This window comes from Sorex araneus, chromosome 4 (genome assembly GCF_027595985.1).
Source record: "Sorex araneus isolate mSorAra2 chromosome 4, mSorAra2.pri, whole genome shotgun sequence".
Taxonomy (NCBI): domain Eukaryota; kingdom Metazoa; phylum Chordata; class Mammalia; order Eulipotyphla; family Soricidae; genus Sorex; species Sorex araneus.
The window spans coordinates 159041469-159066796 of record NC_073305.1 but is presented as its reverse complement, the minus strand read 5'-3'; the positions used below and the strand labels follow the sequence as shown (position 1 = coordinate 159066796).

Sequence of the window (25328 nt, the reverse complement as noted above, 5' to 3'; positions counted from 1 at the left end):
GCTAGAAAAATATTTTCCTATCCTTTTTGTGGTGATTCCTTTGATGTTTTACAAAAAATATCTTGTAAATATTTTTTCCATCATTTGTAAATTTGCAGGGTAAACAATTGTCATGTAAAAGTTCATCATAGGTAATTAATGTACAAATAATTAAAGTGTAAGGGCATTTAAAAATAATTATGAATAACATTTTTATTAATTTGAATTTCTTTTTATTTCTATCATCTCTTATGATCATTTGTATGACAATCATATTTTTTAATCATGCACCAAGATTTATTTAAAGACTTTGTTAATCAGAGTACAAGCCTAGCTTAAAACTGCCCTTCTACTCAGGCACAACATTTCTAAAGTTTTTATCCCATCAAGAAGTGTTCAGCAAAGCCTCTCTGCTCGAAGTTACAAAAAATCCAATGCCATCCAGAACTATACAACTTCCAAATATCTATTTAATTCACAAAGGTTTTACTGCTCTCTACAAGGATTCATCAAGTTTCATCCTGCATTTGTGCCTTAGTCATCTGAATCCATGGTATTTTCTACACAATTTACTGACGGTCCTTCATGAGCATTTTTCTTATTTCTGTATTTGACCCTGAAAATTAGAGCCACTAGCAGAGAAATAAGATCCAGTATCACTTTCCGACATCTTTATTCTCTGCCACAAAGAAATATGGGATATTGATCAAGCTCACTCTTTCTATTTCTGCAAGGATCACAGTATTGTGATTTTTGTTCTTAAGTATTGTGAATTGTTTTTAAGTATCCTCAAACAATTTTCTTTGTGCAGATCTATAATTGTTTATGATACAAAATTAAGTGAAGTTCCTATATTTATATCACATCTAAACACAATTTTCAGTACTTTATTATTAGATTGAAATTTTGGAGTGAAAACAGTGTACTTTAATGGCCTGAGTCATGGAAAAATCATGTTTGTTTCTTCCCATGACAAAAGTTTATTTTTAGATTCAGAGAAACATAATAATTTAAAATTTCCCCCTTTTAAATTAAATCGCTGTGAGATGCATAGTTGCAAAGGTGCTCATGATTGGGTTTCAGCCATAAACGTTCCAAACCCCTTCCCTTCACCAGTGTACATTTTCCAACACCAGTCCCCCCTCCCCCCCTTTTTGACACCTCCCCTCCCCTCTCCCCAGCTTGCCTGTATGGCAAGCACTTCTCTCTCTCCCTCTGTCTCTCTCTGTTTCCTTTAGGCTTGCTTTATGGTTTGCAATACAGGTACTGAAAGGTTATCACGTACATCCCTTTGCCTACTTCATACGACAATTAGATACTTAGAATGTTAAATCAAAGAGATATAATCTAATTTAGACCACAATTTGTTTTTTCCTGAAGTTATTCTAGGTAAAGTTTAACTAATTTTATTAAGTAATCTGGTTCTGGAGTTAGACTGGGAGCAATTTGTAAAGGGCCACGTTGTCTGCCACCTTTCCCCCAGTAACCCTTGGCCCCTCGACCCAAAGCTCTGGATTTTCATTGAGGTTGATCACTGATTAACTCTGTTGATAAGGCACCCTTGAGAGGCACCCTGAGATAAGGCACCCTTGAGAGCAAGGGCACTGTCTGGGAAATGCAGGAGCATTTGAGACTAGCCCAAGTTTGTAGATACCTTCCATATACAAAAAATACATGATAATTGCTTTCTTGATTCTCTGTGTATTTATTTTCACTCTATTTATTTCATCTCACTTTCTTTTTCTTTTCTTTTTTTTTTTTTACTGCCTTTGTTCCTGGATTCTCTTGGGGAGGGTCTAATTCAGAGCATGTATCTATGCCCTAGACCTGGGTTCTGGGGGACATGGCATCTTCCCTCCTTATAGCATCATATTGGTTCCTTCTATGCTTTCCTCCTCTCTCTTCTAGATAGATGTTTATATTACCTGATTGCTATGATTTCCTTTTCATCTTTCACCCTATATGTCTCTTATAAACTGACCTCAGTCCATTGTCTCCAGTACAGAGAAATGTAGAATTATAAAATCCTGTTGGTGTCTCAGCTTTTACTCAGCATAATAACTCTTAAAAGAGTTTTGTCCTTGTCATTTAATGCTCTATTTTATTTTATTTTTTACTTTTTGGGTCACACCCAGCAATGCTCAGGGGTTACTCCTGACTTTGCACTCAGGAATTGCTCCTGGCAGTGCTTGGGGGACCATATGGGATGCTGGGAATCGAACCCAGGTCGGCCACATGCAAGGCAAATGCCCTACCTGCTGTGCTATCGCTCCGGCCCCAATGCTCTATTTTAAAGACAGCTTTGATATCTTTTGTCTCTCTCCATACTTCTCCATCTTTTATTTATCATGATATAAATGACTAACTGTTAAACTCTACTTTACACTGTCTTCCTCATCTAAATTATTTCTTTGGAAATTGAAGCCATTCTTTTGGTTTCAACTAGCATTTATTAGACAAAATGTTATAAGTAACCAGTAAGTTGAATTAATTTTTCAAGGAAACACTTTCTTTTATAATAGAAACAACCTTGTCTAGCATATCAATGTGATTATGTATTATATAAAATCTAATTTAGATTTTCACAAACTCTGGACCACTAAATATAAATATCTAGATATGTATGTATTGGCAACAACAAAGATGCAGTTGTCTATTATCATGTTTTCTATAATTGTGACTGATCCCAATTTTTATTAGCAACTATCATTCTGACACAAATATGTTTTTTTTTAAATACCCAACAATATTTTGTAATTAGTTGTGTATCTTGCAATTCAACTCAATCCTGGCACTGCACCTGGAGATAGTATCAGACTCAACAGGCAAAGTCACATCCAACAAGACTTGTCTCCCATATCCCACTTAGGGCCTCCAAATTCCTACAAATTTACCAGATGTTCTCACAATTCCTTTTTGTAGGTGATCAATTTTCCACAGCAGCTCATAGAAATGTGAGCAACATTTTAACTTACTAGTTTACCAGTTTGTTAGTGCTTAGAAATGAATCTAAGCCACAACCGGGCAAAAGAGAAGCATTGAACAAGACATGAAGAAAGAGTACAGAGATTCTGTTCTCTAACATATCACTCTCCTCAAATCTCTACAAATGTACCAACCCAGAGGCACTCAACCCCTGTAATTATGTAAGCATAATTCATGAAATCACTGCACAATGGTGACTGAACTAAATTTTAGCTCCTCATACCTCCCTACCCCAAATCCCAGGATTATAATGCAAAGGTCCAACCATTTTATGACATTGTTTGTTGTCCTCATACTAACCGCTAGACCCAAATATTTTCCGAAAGTCCCATCATTGATGTAATCACAGGCATCTCTGTTCTCATAGAACATAGAGCTCTGTGGGGAAAAAAAAATCAAAAGTCACTTTTCTACTTAGAAATCACAGCACTACGCATCCTACATACATCTATGTACACACAGGTGTCTGGTGATGACTCTTTAAAGATCCCTAAGATATCTGCAAATACTCACGCTCAAATTCCAAATCACTCTGCAAGATCAGATAGATCAACAAAGACAAAGCCCCACGGCAAGTTACTGGCAGTTGGCAAATATTGGTTTATTTCCTTACACATCATAACCTTTTGTTTACCAGGCGGTATACTAGATGCTGGAGATTCAGTGGATACAGGAGACAGTGTCTACTCTTTCCCTCCTGGTATGCTCTGCTCCTTTTCTCCTGCTTCTGGTTCCTTTAGCTTGTGTTCAGAAGCAGTTGCTGTCATTTATCTTCAGCCTGATGCCTGGCTTGGTGTCTTTGCTGAAGTCCTTAGGTTTTGCTCCCAGTGAGACTGTGGGCTATCACATGTTCCCTTTCAAGAGGCAACTTTCAGATTCATGCAGGTTTTTTTGGAGGAGTCTGCAGATACAGGTCTAGGCTACTTTCTGCATATAATTTTTGTTGGAAACCAGTCTGATAGTCTTTTTATTTTTTATCAGTAGAAAGCTGGCGCTTCAAGAGCATGGCAGGCTACAGGTTGCTTATTGAAGGTGACAGGGTGGCACTAGGGATCTCTGGTTATACAACTCAAGTGTGGTAGTAGAAGTGCTTGTAACACCCCAGCTCTGGTTTTTAGTTGATGATATCCTTTTTTGCATGAACCACAATTGCCCACCTGGTGACCTTTTCTCTGCTAGATTCTGAGTGGTAGGTGGATCATCAGCACAGATTATTGGAAATCATTTGGAGAAAAAGATTATCTAGTGTTGTTAACTTAAACAGAATGAAAAGTATTTATTTGGAATCTAAGGATTGTAATTCAGGTCAGTTGCCGTCAGATTAAAAATTCGAAAGGTATCCTAAGAATGGACAAAGCTCTAGGATTTTATAGAGGCAAAGAAGATTGAAGTTAAAATCAGGCAACTAACACTAATAGACCAGTATATCTGTCCTTGCTCAAAAGCCCAAAGATAAGTTCACCTTTCCTCCAAAGCCTTTACTTTTTTGGGTTTGCAGTTAGATGGAATATAGAAAGTGTTTCAGGGGAATGTGTCCATTAGCGGTTTTGTTATTCATGCTGGTACTCACTGATTTGTAGCAGAGTCCCCCACTCTCTGTGTGCCCCCTCTTCTCTGTTCTTTCGGTTTCAAAGTTTTTGAGGACAAGAAGTCCATCATTTTCTTGGGGTTGCTAGCTCCTGAATGAAAAGTTTCCACACTTTCCCCATTAACAGAGGAATTATTGATGTAGGGTTTGGCAATAAGATCATGTAAAATTAAGTAATGATGAAATGCCATTAAAAGGTTGGTAAAAGTTATCTTTATCTGTCCTTTAAAGAAGTCAGTCTCATTCTTGTGACTCCTTGAAATGTGGATGACTTGGTCCAGTCCAAGGGTCAGATCCAGTTGATAATGATAATGAAGTAGGTCTTGCTTTTCTGGTCCTATTTGATTATCCCTCCCATTGTGTTACGGTTAAAACAGTCTAATGATTAAGCCTCTATTTTGCCAAGAGTCTGTTCCTGGGCTGTGATCTTCACAAGTGCTTCTCAGTTTTTCTTTTCTTCCCTCAACCCTTGCCCTTTGGCTTGGACACGAAGCTCAAGAGGATCAAGAGCTGGGCTTGACACGGTTGCTTAGACTCTGGTAAATCGTTTTCTACCTTTCATTACCGAGAACTCTATTTTCCTACTGCAACAAGCACTGAAGGTATCTTTTGCTGTTTTTGGCCCAGAAAAATAGGTGGAGTTCCCTGAAGGAAAATTCAAAACAAAGACTCCCCTAACCTGGAACCCGCCCTAATTTTGAGTTCTCAAGCTTTTGCATGCTGCAGCCTCCACCAAATCAACTGCAGTGTAAGTGAGCGAACCATCACTGGTCTAGGGTCGGCACTTCACCAGGTAAGCCCCGGTCCTTCCCTCCTGTTTGGGCAAGTGGCTTATTCTGTGACCTCAGTTCTCTTAAGTAACTGCAAAAAGTTGTTGATTTTGAGTTGTTCAGTTTTTCTCTTGTGTGATAGGAGAGATGAATTCATGGCCTTTCTATGACAGATGGGAAACCAATTAAGAGATCACTATTTGTTTTTAATACTTTTAACCTAACAGTGTCAAGTATCATTTATTTAGTGTCTTGGTGACTCATTCCATTTGTAACTTGTATTTCATAGTTTCTTATTATAGACTGGTATTTAACAATCATATCTCCTTGTGAGACACAATAGCTTCCACACCCCCCATTACATGTGAGTTTATAGTTCAACATCTCCTCTGGATTCTGTGACAGTACTAAAGCCGGTATAAACTGTTTTTTTCCTAGATGTTGTAACCACAAATTAGACACACTAACAAATGAACAGCAATAACTAATAATTAAATAATTACACGTACTATAATAAAAATAATATGATGCGGTCTCTATATCTTAAAGTATATTATTGTACTATGATTTAAAAAAAACTGTATTTATTTATTTTTAATGAATCACCATGAGATACAGTTATAGACTTACAAACTTTCGTGATTATGTTTCAGTCATACAATGATCGAGTACCCATCCTTTCACCAGTGCCCATTCTCCACCACCAATGTTCCCAGTATACATCTTGACACCCCCTTACTTCCCCCCTCCCCCCAACCTCTGTTGTAGGTACCTTCCTTTTTTACTCTCTCCTTTTGAGTGTTACGGTCAGCAAAACTGGACAGCTGCATAAAAAAAATGGGCTCAGACTTCTACCTAACAAAATGTACTATTGTAAGTTTTTCATAGAACAGGTCACAGATAGCTAAAAGCATAGAAAGCAAAACCACAGATAAGGAGAAATTTCTATCGATTGTACCTTCTGGAAATGGAAAGGAGATCAGCAATCAAACAGAGCTTGTGTTTGCTGCAGGTTCAGGAGCATTAATTGGGTAATAGCAACCTCTTGGTTACTCTGGTAGGCCCAGAGTAAATTTGCTATTCTACCAAAGTAAATAAAACCTGACCTACACATTTGCAAATAGAACAAAATGAAGGATGAAAAGTAAAATATCCTAGTAATAGGATGGGTGATCATGAACACTGTTTCTGTAAATAGGAAAAAAATAATTCACTTGAAACATATGCCTCTGAATTTCATATAAAGATCTCTAAATTCTTTCCCCTATTATTTTATTATTTTCCTCTCTTTAATCTTCCTGTCTCACTCTTCAGCTTTACCTTTATGTCTCCCTCTTATTCTCAACACTTCCCTTTCTATTACCTTTATGGATGTGGCCTCTAAGATAACCCCCAAAGACTTTGCCTCTATCATGCCCTTATTTAAACCTCTCCCATCCCAGATGGTCTGAACCCACTGACTGACCTTTAATGAAGAGAATCCAAGAAAAGTGAGGTGATTGCTTGATTACGTCTAAATTAGGTTCTTAGGATATCATAGTTAAGTCTTGGTTGGGTTCTCTTGCCGTTTTGCTCTCAGACAAATCAGATACCATATCTGAGTTTTAGCTATGCCCTTGGTTTCTGTGGCAAGGCATTCACCCAATCTCTGGGCCCGTAAGGATGACCTGAGTTCAAGGCCTACCACCAGAGGGCGCCTGAAGCTCAAAAGTGACTCCTTCCATCCTGCTGTTAATGATAACCGCAGTTCTGGCCCATGGCTTTCCTATTTCGAGGAAGCAAAGCATGAAACTCCAAATATTCACATAACAAGATTATAATAATTTCAACATAATAAGAATAGTTATTATTCTTATTGTGAACACATAATTTGAAGAGGGCCCTGGGTTTAAGAACTGCTGTCCATATTAAAAGGGAAAATTGAAGGGCTTGCTTAGGAATGTGACTCCGTGTTAGAGTACTTGACCTGCAGAACTTTGACAGATGGATAGATATATACTACTCACCCAAACCCTGGAAATACCTGCGGCATGGGAAGGCCATTATAATGCTTAATAATGCTTTTAAATGGGCTGGAGCAATAGCGCAGCGGGTAGGGTATTCACCCTTTCACGAGGCCGACCCTGGTTCGATTCCTCTGCCCTTCTCAGAGAGCCCGGCAAGCTACCAAGAGTATCAGACCCTCACGGCAGAACCTGGCAAGCTACCCGTGGCATATTCAATATGCCAAAAACAGTAACAAGTCTCACAATGGAGACGTTACTGGTGCCCACTTGAGCAACGGGATGACAGTGAGAGTGATAATGCTTTAAAATAATCCTGCAAAAATGGCAAGGTTTTCTGAAGTACTAAGTGCTGGGAACAGTGTGATTTATTATGCTCACCCTCTATTTTAAATAGAGGATATACTCTATTTTCCAGGAATTCCAGAAATCCTAGTATGAATACTTCTCAATTTCAAGTGACCATCATAATTTTGGCACTTTGCATCTTAAAAGTCAACACACAGGATACCTTTATTGCAGCGGTTTATGAGCATGTGGTGGTATTGCCCAATGAAACTCTCAGACCAGTATCCCATGAAGAGGCCTTGGCGTTAATGAACCAAAATATGGATCGTTTGGAGGGAGCAATCACATCTGCAGCCACTCAGGTAACACTTCTCCAGATTGTAGTCTTCTGGGTAGAGAGAGGGAGGGGTCCGAGGCTCCAGGGTCACTGGTGAAGTTAATTACCCTTTGGGGTGACACATGTACCAGGGTGCCTGAAGAGCCTTGTTTTACAATCACAGTCTTCCCTCCCTCTCTCTCAAAGTTTGTTGGAGCAAGGACATTAGGACACTTGCTTAGATTTGAGAGCCAAGCTAAGTGATTAGGGTCCTGCTTATCTTTAAGAGACAGCTGATTTGATGAACTTTCTGCAAATTCTACAGTTTTGTTGCCTCTTTTCTGCTACTGCTGGAGGGTGGGGAGTAAATGGGGCAGGGATTTGGTACTATTAAGAGTTTTAGTGAGGGCTGGAGCAATAGCACAGCGGGTAGGGCGTTTGCCTTGCACTCGGCCGACCCGAGTTCGATTCCCAGCATCCCATATGGTCCCTTGAGTACCGCTCTGGGGTAATTCCTGAGTGCAGAGCCAGGAGTAAACCCTGAGCACCACCAGGTGTGACCCAAAAGCAAAAAAAAAACCAAAAACACAAGAGTTTTAGTGAGGGTGGCCAGAGAGATAGTACAGGAGATGGGTATTTGCCTTGCATTTCACTGACCTGAATTTAATTCATGGCACATCATATGGTCCCTGGAGCCTTACACAAGTGAACTCTGAGCGCAGAATTCAGAGTAAGCCCTGGGTACCACTGAGCAGCCCCCCAATATATAAATATATATATATGTGTATATATATATATTTGATGAACAAGAGGATGACAGTGATACAGTGACAGTGATATTTTATTGAATCACCGTGAGATACGGTTACAAAGCTTTCATGTTTGAGTTTCAGTCATACAATGACCAAACACCCATCCCTCCACCAGTGTACATTTTCCACCACCAGTGTCCTCAGTATCCCTCTCCCTCACAAATCCTCTCTCTGCCTGTCTCTATGGCAGACAATTTTCCCCATACTCCCTCTCTACTTTTAGCAGCCCCCAAATATTTAAAAAATAAAATAAAAATGAAGAGTATTAGTGCCCTCATTGTACTTTTGTGCTATTAAGAATTTGCTATTTTAGGATGCGAAGGGGCAAGTTTTTGTAAGGGTTTTGAGTAATAAAACCCAGACACTTAAACTTTAGCTACAGTTTGTTTTTAAAAGCTTTAACATGTATTTATTCTTTATTTTATGAGTTAAATGATCTCTGTTAATGCTTAGTAACTTCTTGATTTGACTGAAATACCCTAGGTGTGGTTTGATTGCTATAGACATGGCTCTTTATAGGATCCAAGTCAATCATGCAAACACAGGACATATGACTATTGGCAGGCATTGTTACAAATCAGAAATTTTCAGTTTCAAATAACTCTGAAGTTCTTTTTTTCACTCTTAGTCCAAGTATCTTCCCAAAGGTATATACAGCATATTTCAGGGTGACTCTTCCATGGAAAGGTCATACAGGCAATATTTCCGGGCCCAGCTCATTTCAGGTAACCCTGCTTAGAAGCAGGAATAATGTTTGCAGGATATGGCACAGAGAAGGTAGGAGCAGAGGAGGATGTGAAACAGCAATCCTAGCGTATCCAGACACAACAGTGGGTCAGAGTGATTTCGAGAAGAGCTAGGGTTGTAATTCAAGTCTGTAGTGTTTGGCAAAAACTCTGGATAGCCTAGGAAATAAAAATGTCTAAAACAATGAGAAGCTGGGAAGAAATGAGTAATATGGGACTAGAAAATAAAAGTGGTTGACAAAATAACTTTTTGGCACTCAAATTCTGAAAATACGAAAGAGATGAAAAAGACAGCACTGGGAAATTGAAGTGCCGTTCAGATACAAGTTTCTCTACCTGTCACCGTGTTGATTCTTTGTTAACTTGAGAACCTATTCTCGACATTTTCAATTAGGGTGCGAAGATCATTGTGACTCCTGAGGATGGCATTTACGGTACAAGATTCAACAGGGAATCCATCTACCCGTACCTGGAGGATATTCCTGATCCTCAAGTGGACTGGATCCCCTGTAATAATCCCAGAAGGTAAAGAAAAAGTATTGAAATTCAATTATGAGCATTAGGGAGTACCTAGGGAAACTTTGTAGAGGACATGACATAAGATGGTAAGTCCTAGTGATAGATCGCTGGCCTCAGCCAGTGCAGAGGACAGAGACAAGTAAGGTGAAGAAATAGGAGAAGATTATTGGGATGCACCATGGGTGGGAAGCTGTGAACCTCTGGTGAGGCTGGAGTAGAGACTAAGCAGGATTTTAAATTGTTTGGGGCAGGAAAATTGACCAGAGACCAGTGGAACTGGTGGGTTTGGTCTGGCCTTCTGCTCTCTGTAGCAGGTTGATGTGAGGAAGCATGGAATGCAGCCTGGAGCCAGATGGGCCATGAATCCTGTCTTTCGTGCTGCGGGGCAGGGGGATTTTTGATTTCAGGAATGTTGCTATCTTGTCAGCAGGTCCTTGCCATTTGGTCCTGAGCAAACCTTACAATAAATTTCCTACAATAAGTTTCAAGATAACGATGGATTTTCATGTCTTAATAGAAAAGCAGATGCAAGTGATAAAATCATAGAAATCTGTCCGAGAATGTAACAAAGAAATCACCACATTCAATGTATGTATATCTCCGTGGACAAAATGATTCTCGGGAAATAGAAATATTACTTGTTTTAGGGTTACAGGTTAGCTGGAAAGTGAGAGAACCGAATTCAAACTCTTTTTTTCAAACTTCTTCCTTAACAGTGAATAGAAAATTCTTTGACTATGCGAGTTTATAATTTGAAAACTGTGAGTAAATGGAAATATAAAATCACAATATTGGTTCAGGATTTATACTTTTTCTTTCTTATCAATAAGATAATTCCACAATGAATGCATATGAAACCCTTAAAACAATCTGAGGAGCTGGAGCGATAGCGCAGTGTGTAGAGTGTTTTCCTTGCTCAAGGCTGACCCAGGTTCGATTCCCAGCATCCCATATGACCCCCCAAGCACCGCCAGAAGTAATTCCTGAGTGCAACTAATGAGCATTGCTGGGTGTGACCCAAGAAGAAAAAAAATTAATCTGATTGTTAGGAGGTGATTTCTATGTTTATGGTTAAGATCTAGAATAAAGAAACATGCAGTGTAATTAAATTGGCACTAATACTTTAATAGAAGCAAAGCAGTAACTTACATGTATAGTCTCAAATGTTAAGCATTATACTTCTTTTAAAATGTACCATTATAAAAGTCATTAGCCTTTTTTCAAACAACCGCTCACAGAATCATACTACTTATAAAGACATCTCAATTGTGATTGAAATTCAATATATTTGACTTAGTCTTCTACTTATTTATTTTGTGTTGCATTAGAAAATGTTTTATTCAGCATTTCTCATGTAAGACCTTTGGTTTCTTTGGGGTCTTGAAGTTTAATTCTTTCTTTCTTTGTTCCGAGGATACTGGTAGTGTTCGTGGTTTACTCAGTCTGTACAGACTGGGAGCACTCCTGGCAGGGTTTGGAGGATCATATGGGGTGCAGGGAATTGAACGGGATTTGGTCACTTGCGAGGAAAACACCAGATTTTCCCTACCTGCTTTATTATTTTTCCAACCCCAGATCTTTGGTTTTTAAAGGACAAGCACTCTGTTCTCTTTCCATTATGAATTGACTTCAGGTGTTTCTAAAAGGAAGGTCTTCTCTTAGAACCAAAATTTTAAAGATCTCCTGAAAATATCCCACCATGTTAGTCCATTTTACAGGGATTATTTTTTACTACTTTGTTTCCATTAAGCTAATGACACTTTCTTTCTTTGCTTTCAATCATTTCTCCAACAAATGTTCTAAATACCAGTATGTCTAGGTCTTGTTCTGGACCATGGGATAAACAAAACTATATTTTTCTTCTTATAGGGCTTATAGTATAGGATGAAGAGATGATTAACTGAAAAATAATATATCTGGCTATACAGTAATATATCATGATACAGGGAAAAAATAAAACAGGAGATATAAAATGGTGGACCGCAGAGGGCTTAAAATTTTAGGTCAAGGGAACCATCCTTCTAGAGCCTGGAATTCTGCATCTCAATAGTTTTCCTGCTCTGAGTTGGGTTTTTGTGTCAAAGGCCTCCATGCCTTCTGACTGGCTTAGGTTTTAACACTTTTTTCCCCCAAGATAATTTTTGCAGCCTCCCTCCTAGCCAATCATATCTCCCATTTTCCTGTCTGCAACAGGCTAGTTTAGATACTGGACACTTTGCAAATAAATATAACATATATTTTATTCTTTTCATTTATTTCCCAGTAGCCCTAAGAGTCTGCACATTTTAAGGGCCTACATAATATTATGGATTACAGGCAGATTTAAGGCTCATACATTAAACTCCAAATCTAGACTTGTGGGGCTGGAGCGATAGCACAGTGGGTAAGGCGTTTACCTTGCAAGTGGTCAACCTGGGTTAGATTCCCAGCATCCCATATGGTCCCCCAGCACCACCAGGAGTAATTCCTTAGTGCAGAGCCAGGAGTAACCCCTGAGCATTGCCAGGTATGATCCAAAAAAAAAAAAACAAAAACAAAAACAAAACCCAAATCTGGACTTGAGTTCTACTTTTTTTTTTTTTTTTTTTGCTTTTTGGGTCACACCCAGCGATGCACAGGGTCATTCCTGGCTCATATACTCAGGAATTACCCCTGGCGGTGCTCAGGGGATTGTATGGGATGCTGGGATTCAAACCCAATCGGCAGCATGCAAGGCAAACTCCCTACCCGCCATGCTATCACTCCAGCCCCTGGACTTGTGTTCTAATTTTTTTAAAAAGTGGAGCTTTTCCTGGTCATACTAGACAACATATGGAATGTAACTTAAATAAAAGATATTAGAATATACGATATACTTTAAAGATTAATAGATGGGAAGAAATTACATAATATAACTGCTTCAAAAACCCCAAACACTAGACTTTTATTTTATGTACCTAGTCTAGCATTCAGATTATAAAATAAAAACACAGCAGGTAATTATGTTTCAAGTGGTAGTTAATTGAAGCAGATGTGGGGAAATCATTTTATAGTCATTCTTTGTTTAAATATATTCAGGACATTTTATATGTGGTTTTCCATCATTCTTGGGATTTTGCAAGGATGTGTTGTATAGGTGGCTGCTATAGTTCTGCCTGTAATTAATTGTACATATTTGCTTGCAAATCTGAAGGTCAAAACTGATACCAAAGAGAATGTGTTCATTATTATTGCCAGCAGATGGCACCAAATTTTCATTCATTGAACAGTTACTAAGTTTGCTCAGCCTTTCTCTTCTGGTCAGCCCGACAGGAAACCCTCTTCTTTGTAATAACATGGATAGTCCTTAAGAACATTATTTTTAATAAGATGAGTGCAACAGAAAAGACAGAAGCCTTATGACTTCATTTACATGTAGATAGAAAAACACTGAGCTTTCAGAAACAGAGCGAACAATGGTTTCCAGGGACTAAAGCTAGGGGAAATAAGGTGATATAGGGCAAAGGGTAGATTTATAGCAGGAACAAACTCTGGGCATTTAGCGTAGAGTTTGACGTTTATTTTTATTTATTTATTTATTTATTTTTGGTTTTTGGGTCACACCCGGCGATGCACAGGGGTTACTCCTGGCTCTTCACTCAGGAATTACCCCTGGCGGTGCTCAGGGGACCATATGGGACTCTGGGATTAGAACCCGGGTCGGCTGCATGCAAGGCAAACGCCCTACCCGCTGTGCTATCGCTCCAGCCCCTTGATGATTATTTTTAACCGCACTTTTGTCTTTGAGAAAGGTGTTATGAAAGTAGATTTTAAATATTCTCAGCATAACAACAAAAGCAAAATGATACTTTTGTGAGGTGAAGTAGTGTAGACCATACTTTTCCTCAAAATATATACATAAACCATAAATCATCATATTTAACATCCTACATTTACATGATGTTATTATGTCAATTATTTTTCAATAAGGATGAAGGAAAAGGACAGTTGTTACCTATTTTTCTCTCCCAGTCAGACTCTGCCAACCATTATTCTACCTTCTGTCTCTAATGAAAGTGACAGTTCTAGCTACCTCACCTAAGTAGAATTATTCAGTATTGATCTTCTTGTGATTGACTTCTTCACTTAGCAAAAGATGACTAAGGATCATTCACGTTGTATATTGTGTGTGTCAGAATTCCCTTCCCTTAAAGGATTAATAAAATTCTTTGAATATTATAAATTTTGTTTATCCATTCTTCTATCAGTGGACACTTGCATTGCTTCTAACTTTAAGCTAATATGAATAAAGCTGTAGCACTATAGCACTGTCTTCCCACCATTCATCAATTTGCTCGAGTGGGCACCAGTAACATCTCCATTGTGAGACTTCTTGTTACTGTTTTTGGCATATAGAATACACCACGGGTAGCTTGCCAAGCTCTGCCATGCGGGTGGGATACTCTCGGTAGCTTGCCGGGATCTCAGAGAGGGATGAAGGAATTGAACCCCAGTCAGCCAGGTGCAAGGCAAACACCCTACCTGCTGTGCTATCACTCCAGCCCATCTATGAACATAAATAGGCAATGTATATTTGAGACTAGTTTTTTTGCTGGATATGTACCCAGAGTGCAATTGCTGGATTATGTAGATTATGTAATAGTTTTATGTATACACTTTTAGAAATCATCAGACTGTTGCACCATTTTACATATTTACTATCAGTACCCTACTTAGGGTTCTGATTCTTCCTCACACTCACCAATTTGGTTTTTTTTTTCTGTTTTTCTTTGTTTCTGTTTTTGTTTGATTTGTTTTTAATAATAGCCATCTATACTATATGAAGTACTAGCCCGTTATGGTTTCAATCCATCATAAATAGTGGTCTTGAACATGTTTTTGAGTGCTTATTGTGGGTAGGAGAAATACTTATTATGGGTAGTTGCAACTGTGCTAAAGAGATGAAATTCACTGCATTTATCTCTTACACCTTCTGGAAGTTGTAACCCTTCAGTTCTACTCTAGATTTCTGAAATTATCCAACCAAACATTCTGCCAGTGCAGATACGGGGAATGATTTTTAATACATTTTTTCCTGCCAGACATGGATTTAATGAATAGTAGTAGATATGTATCTTTGAGGGCTGGAGCGATAGCACAGCGGTTGGACGTTCGCCTTTCACGTGGCCAACCCGAGTTCTATTCCTCCACCCCTCTCAGAGAGCCCGGCAAGCTACCGAGAGTATCGAGCCCACTCGGCAGAGTCTGGCAAGCTATCCGTGCGTATTGGATATGCCAAGAACAGTAATGTCTCAACAAGAGACATTACTGGTGCCTGCTCGAACAAATTGATGAGCAATGGGATGAAAGTGACAGTGACAGTGATTTATCTTTGACATATAATAACTATAGGATATAGGATATGGTACCACTGTTACTGTCACTGTCATCCCGTTGCTCACCGATTTGCTCAAGCGGGCACCAGTAACGTCTCCATTGTGAGACTTGTTGTTACTGTTTATGGCATATCAAATATGCCACAGTTACCTTGCCAGGTTCTGCTGTGTGGGCAGGATACTCTCGGTAGCTTGCTAGGCTCTCTGAGAGGTGGGGAGGAATCAAACCTAGGTCGGCTGTGTGCAAGGCAACACCCTATACGCTGTGCTATTGCTCCAGCCCTATTAGATATGGTAGATTTTGTAAAATGAATGCATCACTGAGGCTATGCTTATATGATATAATAACTTTTATCATTCAACATTGTGATAAGTGCTGTGAAAAAATGCATAATCTTAATGCTTTTCCTAGAATAATTTTTTGCAATCAAATTTTTCAAAGCATTAACTTCATTTGGCTAGTTTAAAAGTAGTGAGAGGTGGCAAGGTCAACCTTAAGTCAACCTGCAGCAAATTATAAAGCATTAGCTTTCTCTGAACTCTCTTTTTGTTTCACTCTTTCTTTTCTAGCTACTGTTATTTAGAGCTTATTTTTGTATATATCAAATAATAGATGCAGGTAATCATCACTCTGAGAAACTAAATTTGATTTTTCTTTTCTTATAATGAATGCATAACAGATTTGGCCGTACCCCAGTACAAGAAAGACTCAGCTGCCTGGCCAAGAACAACTCTATTTATGTTGTGGCAAATATTGGAGATAAAAAGACATGCAATACCAGCGATCCTCAGTGCCCCCCTGATGGTCGTTACCAATACAACACTAATGTGGTATTTGATTCTCAGGGTAAGCTGGTGGCACGCTACCATAAGGTGAGAAATCATATGTCTTGCTTGAACTTGCTTACTTCTTTTGCTTGTGGCATGTATGTGTACTTAACTACAGAATGTTGTTAAGAGAACCATTAGGAAATTTATTTCCCAATGATAATATTGTCGGAAAAGGCATTTAATTTACAGAAGGTTTCCTAGTTTAAATTTAGAATATGGCAGAGTATTAAGTAGGGTATAATAATAAACTCAAAGATTGTATTGTTCTTCTAGAAGATAAATGCTTGATACTCAGGAGACTTGATGGCATGACATTATAAGGCAAAATTGGATTGCAAACAATGCAATTGCTGAATGCTTAGCAAAATTTTAAAAAAGGCATGGGAAAACATTGTTGTTAATACTGAACAGAAGCATTAGAAGTAAAAGCAGAGTAGAACAAACATAGAAATGAGTGGATAATTGAGTATCTTAAGGGATCAAAGTAATTTACTTTGTATTCAGAAACATAGAAGTGTGTGAGAGGAGCTACAAATATGCTCTACCACTTGAGCTGTATCACAACATAAAATAGCTGCAAAGAATAGTCTTTATTCACTGTATCACTGTATCACTGGCATCCTGTTGCTCATCTAGTTGCTCGAGCGGGCACCAGTACCGTCTCTATTGTGAGACTTCTTGTTACTATTTCTGGCATATCGAATACACTATGGGTAGCTTGCCAGGCTCTGCCATACAGGTGGGATACTCTCGTTAGCTTGCCTGGCTCTCCAAGAGGGATGGAGGAATCCAATTCTGGTCGACTTCGCGCAAGGGGAACGTCCTACCCTCTGTGCTATTGCTCCAGCCCCAGTCTTTATTCATATAATAGTTATGTTCTGGACCTCTAGAAGCTATTTATTCCACTCTATGATCTTGTAAAATTTGAGGAGGTTTTAATAGTTAGATTTTTGTGGTATATTTCCACAAAATATAGAAATTGAACCAAAGGGCTCCAATTAACTGCATAATCTCTGATTCTCTGACATGCTTTTCCTCTGAAGTTAGTTGTTTTGCTAAAGTGAACTCTGCTGAAAAGATGAGTTTTCCCTTTTCAGACACAGTTATGTCCAGGTCAGTTTCCTAAAGGAGATTTTGCTCTCCTTCCTCTTTTGTTTACTGCAGCAAAACCTTTTCATGGGTGAAGATCAATTCAATACACCTAAGAAGGCTGAAATTGTGACTTTCAACACTTCCTTTGGAAAATTTGGTATTTTCACATGCTTCGATATTCTCTTTCATGATCCTGCTGTTACTCTGGTAAAAGATTTCCACGTGGACACCATTGTCTTCCCAACAGCTTGGATGAATGTTTTGCCACACTTGACAGCTATTGAATTTCACTCAGCTTGGGCAATGGGCATGGGGGTGAATTTTCTTGCCTCAAATTTACATAATCCCTCATGGAGAATGACAGGTAATGTATAACCTTGAAGATGTATAAACCTACAGAAATAAAAAAACAGATAAATTTAAAATATCTTTTTTTTCTAGTTAACATGTTTCCTTACTATAATGCTTCAATTCTTGATTTTCGAACTATTTTGCTGATAACATGCTCTAAAATATTTAAAATTTGCAATTTACAATCTACAAAGCAATTTAAATAATTTTAAATTGCTTTGTAGATTTAAGTCTTTTTGACTTGAATGTATGCTCTTTCTGATTTTCAAAATTTATGTGAGACTTCTTGGCAGAGATCTTGGAATCAGGATCTGCTGGATTTCCCCTAGGCTGTCTGTTCACATGTTTATAAGCACATTTACTGAGATAGAAATCAAGAGAATAGAATGACAATCACTGTATCACTGTCATTCTGTTGCTCATCAATTTGCTCAAGCAGGCACCAGTAACATCTCCATTGTAAGAATTGTTGTTACTGTTTTTGGCATATAAAACATGCCATGGGTAGCTTCCCAGGCTCTGCCGTGCGGAAAGTATACTCTCAGTAGCTTGCCAGGCTCTCCATGAGGGATGGAGAAATCTAACCCAGGTCGGTCATGTGCAAGGCAAACACCCTACCTGCTGTGCTATTGCTCCAGCCCAGAATGACAATAGAATTTAAAATAACATTAAGTTTGTAATCTTTTTTCACTGTCCAGTTTTTTAATACCATTTCTGATTTATTACTTTCAGGAAGTGGCATCTATGCACCTGATTCTCCCAAAACATTTCATTACGATATGAAGACTAATGAAGGAAAACTCATTTTATCTCAACTGAATTCCCACCCACACCGCCCAGTTGTTGAGAACTGGTCTTCCTATGCCAGTGGTGCAAAAGTGTTTCAAAGAGTAAATGAAGAATTTAAAGGCACTATCTTTTTTGATGAATTCACTTTTGTGAAGCTTGCAGAGATAACAGGAAATTACACAGTTTGTCAGAAAGATCTCTGCTGTCATCTCAGCTACAAGATGTCTGAGAAAAGATCAGATGAAGTTTATGTTCTAGGGGCATTTGATGGACTACATACTGTGGAAGGGAGCTATTATTTACAGGTAATGATTACTTGGGTAACAGAGGAATTACCAGATAAAGGAGAATACCTAATTTAATTGGAGTTGCAGATTAGAAATGAATTATTTATATTATTACAGTATCTGACTTTTAAGAGCTGTTATATATGCATATTAAATTTTTCTATTTATTTTAAGATGCAAATTAAGCTGCTCATTTGTATTTTTATTTGCTAAAATTTGTCATCTTAGATGTTATTTTAGTTTTATACTGGTTGGGTGAAGGCAGAACACTTATACATGACTAGAGTTCAAAATGACATAATAATAAGAGTGTAAATTTTTAAAAAAATAATGTAGGAGTACTGCTATTTGTTCAGCCATTGATTAAGCTTATTGAATTGGGCATGAACTCCACATTATTTTTTTTAATTATATCACCATGAGATAGAGTTACAAAGCTTTCATGTTTGAGATTCAACCATACAATGATGGATCACCCATCCCTCCACCAGTGCACATTTTCCACCACCCACATCCCAGTCCTCACCCTGCCTCTATGGCAGACAATTTCCCCAATACTCTCTCTCTAATTTTGGGTGTTATGTTTTTCTGAAATTTCTCACCACCCTTCAAAAATACCTGCCTCGGCAGACACTAGATAATTTATTTTCCATTGCTCATTTTGAATATCATGAGAGCTCGCATGACTGCGATTGTAAATGTAAATTTCAGATTGCAAATTGTTGGGTTCTGGAGCCATCTCTGTATGGCACTAATACATTTTGGGATTCAATGGGGAGTCTCTGGGCCCGGGCTGTTAGTGCTCTAGGATGGTGCTTGGAGGCAAATTGTGGGTATGACAGCCAGTCTGCTGAGTGGCCAGGGACCTGGGAAGGAACAGCCCAGGTCCTCTGCCGCCATGAGACTTGGAGATTCAGTCCTGAAACCCACATACTTGGGCCTTGCTTGTGGAAGCTCTTGGGTGATGGGTTCTACCTGGAGTAAGTGGGGAGGGAGACTGCACCTGCTCCATCTGGGGTGCCCTGGTGAAATTGGCTTGGTGTGGGGCATGAAGCAATCTGCAGCGCTGTGGTGTCTTCCAGGACTTGCTGCTATGTCTCTGGGTCAGGGCTGTTGGTGCACTAAGATCCACATTACAAAATTTTCAGCAGATTATATCTTGGTGTGGTCCATACTAAGACAGTGGAGTCAGGCTGGGGTTATGGCGACGATTTTTGATTGTGGAAGCAAGTGGCTGCTGGAGGCTCTTCTTGGGAAGGCTCAGGTCAACCCAGCCCTCTCCAATTTACCTCGGTCTGCTCAGCCATGCATTGCTCCGAGCTTTTCTGCAGCTTTTGATCTCTTTTGAGATTTATTTAGGGGTTCTGAAGCAAGGCCAGCAGTAGGGCTTATAGGGTGGTGCTGGAGTTGATTTGTGGGAGTGACTGCCAGTGCTTCCATGTGAATTGGAAAGTGGGGTGAGGTAGCCCACCCCAACTCTGAGAAAGCCTGGGGATTTCAGTCACAAAACCTGCACACCAGAATTTTCAGCAGATTATATCTTGGTGTGGACTGGAGTGATAGCACAGCAGGTAGGGCATTTGCCTGGCATGTGGCCGACCTGGGTTCGATTCCTCCGACCCTCTCGGAGAGCCCTGCAAGCTACCAAGAGTATCCTGTTCGCATGGCAGAGTCTGGCAAGCTATCCGTGCTATATATAATGCAAGCTTTATTCAATATGCCGAAAACAGTAACAACAAATCTCACAGTGGATAGGTTACTGGTGCCCGCTTGAGCAAATCGATGAACAATAGGATGACAGTGCTACAGTACTACAGTGTTATATCCTGGTGAGGTTCGTCCTGAGATGGTGGGGTCAAGGAGGTGATTTGGGAGGTGATTTTGGATTGTGGAATCAAGCGGCTGCCGGGCTCTGCTTGGGCAGGCCACCAGGCCAACCCTCCCCCATCGGACTTATTCCAGTCTGTTCAACCATGTACAGGTTTGAGATTAATTCTGTCTTTGGATCTCTTTTGAGATTTATCTATGGGTCTCTGAAATAAGGCCAATAAATGAGTTTGTATAGCTGAGCCAGAGGTGGTTTGTGGGTGTGGCTCCGACATATCTAACTTTTGGCCAGTTTCTTGGTAAACTTGATTCCAAGTTGTTGGGGTTGGCCATAGGCAGAGTGGCAATTCTGGAGTATCAGGAAACCTGAAGGCACCATCAGGCTGCTGATGCACTAGCCCCACAGGTACAGGTTGACCTGCTGGTGGCACCATATCCCCAGTGTACATTTTTTAAATGAATAATTAATATTTGACATTTCCTGCCTAAATAAATTTGTTAATTTTTCATGTTCACGAAAGCTTACCTTGTTTTATAATATTTTGTTACCATATGATAAATATTCTATTAGCTCTTGTCCTCTTGACATTTATTGAGTGCCTCTTATATTCGCAGTATAATAGTTCTAATTGTATAAAAAGAGTAAGTGTAGACTTTGCATTGGAGGATTTTAATGTCACATTCCAACCGTTTATTTCTGTACAGGTTGGCATATGATATAACATAGAAAGCATATTTTATCAAGGAACTTTAATTTAGGATCTAGTGAATTTAAAATTTTTTTTCCTATGGAATTTTTTGGACACATGACACATGAACTTAAGAACTTATGCTATTGACCAGGTGAGGAAGAGTGTGTGGTTAACTCTGGATAAAGTAAAGCAAACAAGCATTTATGTGGTTTATGAAGTCATAAGTATGAAAGGAATAGAAGGTCTTGGTGTTCTCTAGTATAGTCCTTGAAAGCAAGGATTAACTGAGGACGAACCTGGAGGGAGAATCATAACCAAAGGATCCTTCCTGTCAAGATTGGGATATCCCTTTTTTCAGTCATGATTATCTGTTCCAAGATGTTTAGCTAAAAATGATCTGATAGCTTAAAAAATGATCCGATAGGATTCGCTTTTGTGTAGCATTGTGGATGATAGATTTAGGGACAAGTAGACTAGATTAGATATCAAAATAGTCATATTGATTCCTGGGCCAGGATTACATTAGCTGGGATAAGAGGATGTTATGGTATCAAGAGTTTTTAAGAAAAAAATAATTTAGTAGTTCAATTGATATGGAACAGGAAAGGAAACAAGGATTTTAGAATATATTTGGTTTCTGAACAGAGTGAAGTGCTGAACTGACGCCTCTGATGGAAAAGAGAAGCGTAGTGGAGAGATGGTAGTGGAGGGATGCTCAGTTCAGCTTTGGCCATAGCTATCTATCTATATCTATCTATCTATATATCCATCAATCTATCGATCAAGATACCTGCCTTCTGAGAACTTTATATTGTGAGGCATTAGTGTATCTAACTTTTGCGTTTAAATAGCTATGTAGGAAAATGTAGCACATCAAAAACCTTTCTGTCCTGCTTAAATACAAAGTAAGTGACTTTTACAGGTTACGTGGTAGCTTCAAATCAATTCAGGGTTTATTATAAATATAATACTCCTCCATCTTAAGAAATAGGCAATAAAATAAAGATCTTAAAGTCTCAATTAAGATAAACTATATCAAGCTCTTCATAAGTCAAAGCATTGAAAACTTAAAACAATAGGCATATTGTTCATGGTCATGGTTTGAAGACCTGTTTCTTCAAAAGGCTTGTAAGCAGTGAATTTCAGAAATCATTAAGTTCTGAAGTCTTTATTTTAATTACAAGTTATCTTAGCTATTCATCAATAAATTGATTTAGTTAAATGAAGAAATGTAGTTATTTTTACAAAAAAACCTTATCTTAATGTAAATAGAAATATTTTTTTAGGTAAAGAAGTGTTACAGTTACTTTTCTTAGAACTTTGTGATTTTTAAATTACTTTCCTAGGTTTGTACTTTTCTGAAGTGTGCAACAACAGATTTAGTCACTTGTGGCAGCTCAGTGGAAACTGCCTCCACCAGATTTGAAATGTTTTCCCTCAGCGGCACTTTCGGAACTCAGTATGTCTTCCCTGAGGTTCTGCTGAGTGAAGTTAAGCTTGCACCTGGGGAATTTCAGGTAAGTTTCTTCACTTAATATTGCCATACTACTTCATGGACAAAGAAGTTCTCTCTCTCTCTCTCTCTCACTCTTCCTCTTTTTGTCTCTTCCTACCTACACAGGTGTTTACAAATGCCATAAAAATCTTCAGTTGAGAAGGGTCAGTCCTACTAGATGAAGCCCACTGGCATTTATATAAATACTTGGTTACATCATTTGTGATTGAACACAGTATTTGTGCGTGGAGTGAAATACACATACTAAATCAGTGACTCTCAAGTACAACTGAACAAATGAGGTTTTTTTTTTTTTGCAGTTAGAGAAACAACTGAAAGCAAAGAACTATATACTGTGCTGTTAAAATTTTTGAGTCAGCTGATACAAACCATGTGTTTTCTATTGCGAAGTCATAAATAAGTATCAAAATAAAAAGCATAAACTATAGAGATAGAGATGTAGTCTGGGCCCATAGATTTGATCCTTGGCATCCTATATGATCCAAAGTATGGTCAAGAGTGATCCCTGAGCACACAACCAGGAGTAAGCCCTGAGAACTGCTGAGTCCGATTCCCCCAACAAATCAAAACAAAATTTACAGTGTTAAGATTTAACTACTAGGAGTTTCAGGGGAAGTGAAAACGGGATGAGGCACAGGGCAGCAATTTGAATGAGTCTTGGAAAAATGAAGACCAAGGATGAAGAGAACAGTGAGTCTGTGCTCAAAATACTAGGGGAGAGTTGCGTCAGAGTTTTAAAGTATGTTGTGAGGTTGGATACTCAAAGCAGATCATAAACTTTTCGTTGCTGTCTTTTCCTTTAGGTGTCACGTGACGGACGCTTGTTTAGTCTGAAGCCACTTTCTGGACCTCTGCTAACAGTGACTTTGTTTGGGAGGTTGTATGAGAGAGATGGGGATGAAATAGTTTATAACTCAGGCACAAGCATGAAGAGTAATGCTTCTGGTTATACATTTTATGTATTCGTTTTATATCTTTTCTCTTTAATTTTACATGATTAAAGAATTAAAGAATTAGGTGAGAAGAGTGTCTCTATGATTTTGGTAATAGCTATTGTCCCTTATATAGAAATGCATTTATCTGGTGCATGGGTAGGGTGCTTGTTGCACAGTGCTAATGTTGGGTAGATCCCAGCCACACAATATGTTCTCCCAAGCCCCATTGGGAGTAATCTCTGAGTGCAGAGTAAGGAGTAAGACCTGAGTACCACCCAGTATGACCTCCTTCACCCAAAAGGTATTTGTCCATCTATATTTTTATTCACACAGCAATATAAACCAGATATAATGTCAAATATTAGGAAGCCAAAAATCTGTGAAAGAGAATAACAAATGTATACCCCATTTAGTCTTTTTCCTCTAATTTTTTTTCTAGGTTTTTTTTTTTTTTGAAGTGGGGGCTGTTAGATTAAAACCAATTGTGATGCTTTTTTGGGGAGGAAAAACATTATTACTTCCAACTGTTCAGAGTGCAAACATTTATTAATGGCTCTGTCACATTGCATATTTCAACTAGGAAGTCAGAGAAGTCAACTTCAGTTTATTGGCTCTGAGCTGAAGTCTAATTAGGTATACAGAAGGCAGCAAGGATTACTTATAGAAATCTGTGAGAGGCCACTCCTGTTTTCTCAGATGTGTGCTTCTTGTGCAGATATGCTACCTGCCTTAGTGTTTTACTTACCTTATAAATCTGTGAATATATTAAAATGGTGATTCGAAAGCAGGTGTTTACTATACAACATATTTTTTCTTTTGGGGTCACACCTAGCAATGCGCCGGTGTTACTCCTGGCTCAGGCACTCAGGAATTACTCCTGGTGGCTCTCGGGGGACCATATGGGATGCTGGGAGTCGAACCCGGGTCAGCTGCGTGCAAGGCAAATGCCCTACCTGCTGTGCTATCACTCCTGCCCCTCTATAACTTTAAATATGGTCTATAAGCGGAGAAATATTTTTACATTTCTTTCAGTGATTGAAAAAGAAAACAAGGACTGAGCTGTTCAAGGGCTAGAGTACATGCTTTGAATGCAAGAGGCTGTACCTCACCCCTGACACTGCATGGTTCCCCAAGCACTCCCTAGAGCAACCCCTGAGCACTGACTTGAGAGTAGTCCCTGAGCACCAACAGGTGTCCCCCCCACCAAGAAAATAATAATTATTTTCTGATTCATGGGAATTATATTAAATTTAAATTGTTTCATTCTAATGCAAATATATTCATTGATTTAAATACTATTGATGGTTGTATTTAGGCTCCAATGACATAGTGGAGTAGTGACATAGATTCTATGGTGGAAAAAGGCAAAAAGACTGCCTGGGTCTTATTGGAATATTATTCTGGATTCTGCTATAAAGTTTTAAATATCAGTGGATTTTAGTGTTGAAAGTCAATAAAAATCAGTGGGCAAATTTTCTTGAGTGCCTTTCTTATAGTTATTCTATTCAAGAGAAAGAAAAACAATTTATTTGCTTCATATTTGTAACACAAAATGATTTCCTTGACTTATGACAAAATATACTAAGTAGATTGATGCTCCAAACAAGTGTATGTTTATTTTAAAAATATGATTGACAGCTATTTATTT

At 38.7% G+C, this 25328-nt stretch overlaps 1 protein-coding gene across 1 annotated transcript; it reads left to right on the top strand.

Annotated features, from left to right (window-relative positions):
- Positions 1-7762: 7762 nt before the first annotated feature.
- LOC101551220 (pantetheinase) lies at positions 7763-23746 on the top strand. The gene is made up of 7 exons (XM_004609088.2): positions 7763-7975; positions 9882-10012; positions 16041-16233; positions 17356-17647; positions 18367-18728; positions 22576-22746; positions 23549-23746. Exons 1-7 carry the CDS (start codon positions 7763-7765, stop codon positions 23744-23746), a joined length of 1560 nt encoding a protein of 519 aa, XP_004609145.2.
- The last annotated feature ends 1582 nt before the right edge of the window (positions 23747-25328 follow it).

Bases quoted from the DNA above. Each gene is read 5' to 3' on its own strand.
- LOC101551220 (XM_004609088.2), top strand. From the start codon at position 7,763: ATGAATACTTCTCAATTTCAAGTGACCATCATAATTTTGGCACTTTGC. The intron at 7,976-9,881 runs GTAACACTTCTC...ATTTTCAATTAG, and splicing joins TCACATCTGCAGCCACTCAG to GGTGCGAAGATCATTGTGAC. The intron at 22,747-23,548 runs GTAAGTTTCTTC...CTTTTCCTTTAG, and splicing joins TTGCACCTGGGGAATTTCAG to GTGTCACGTGACGGACGCTT.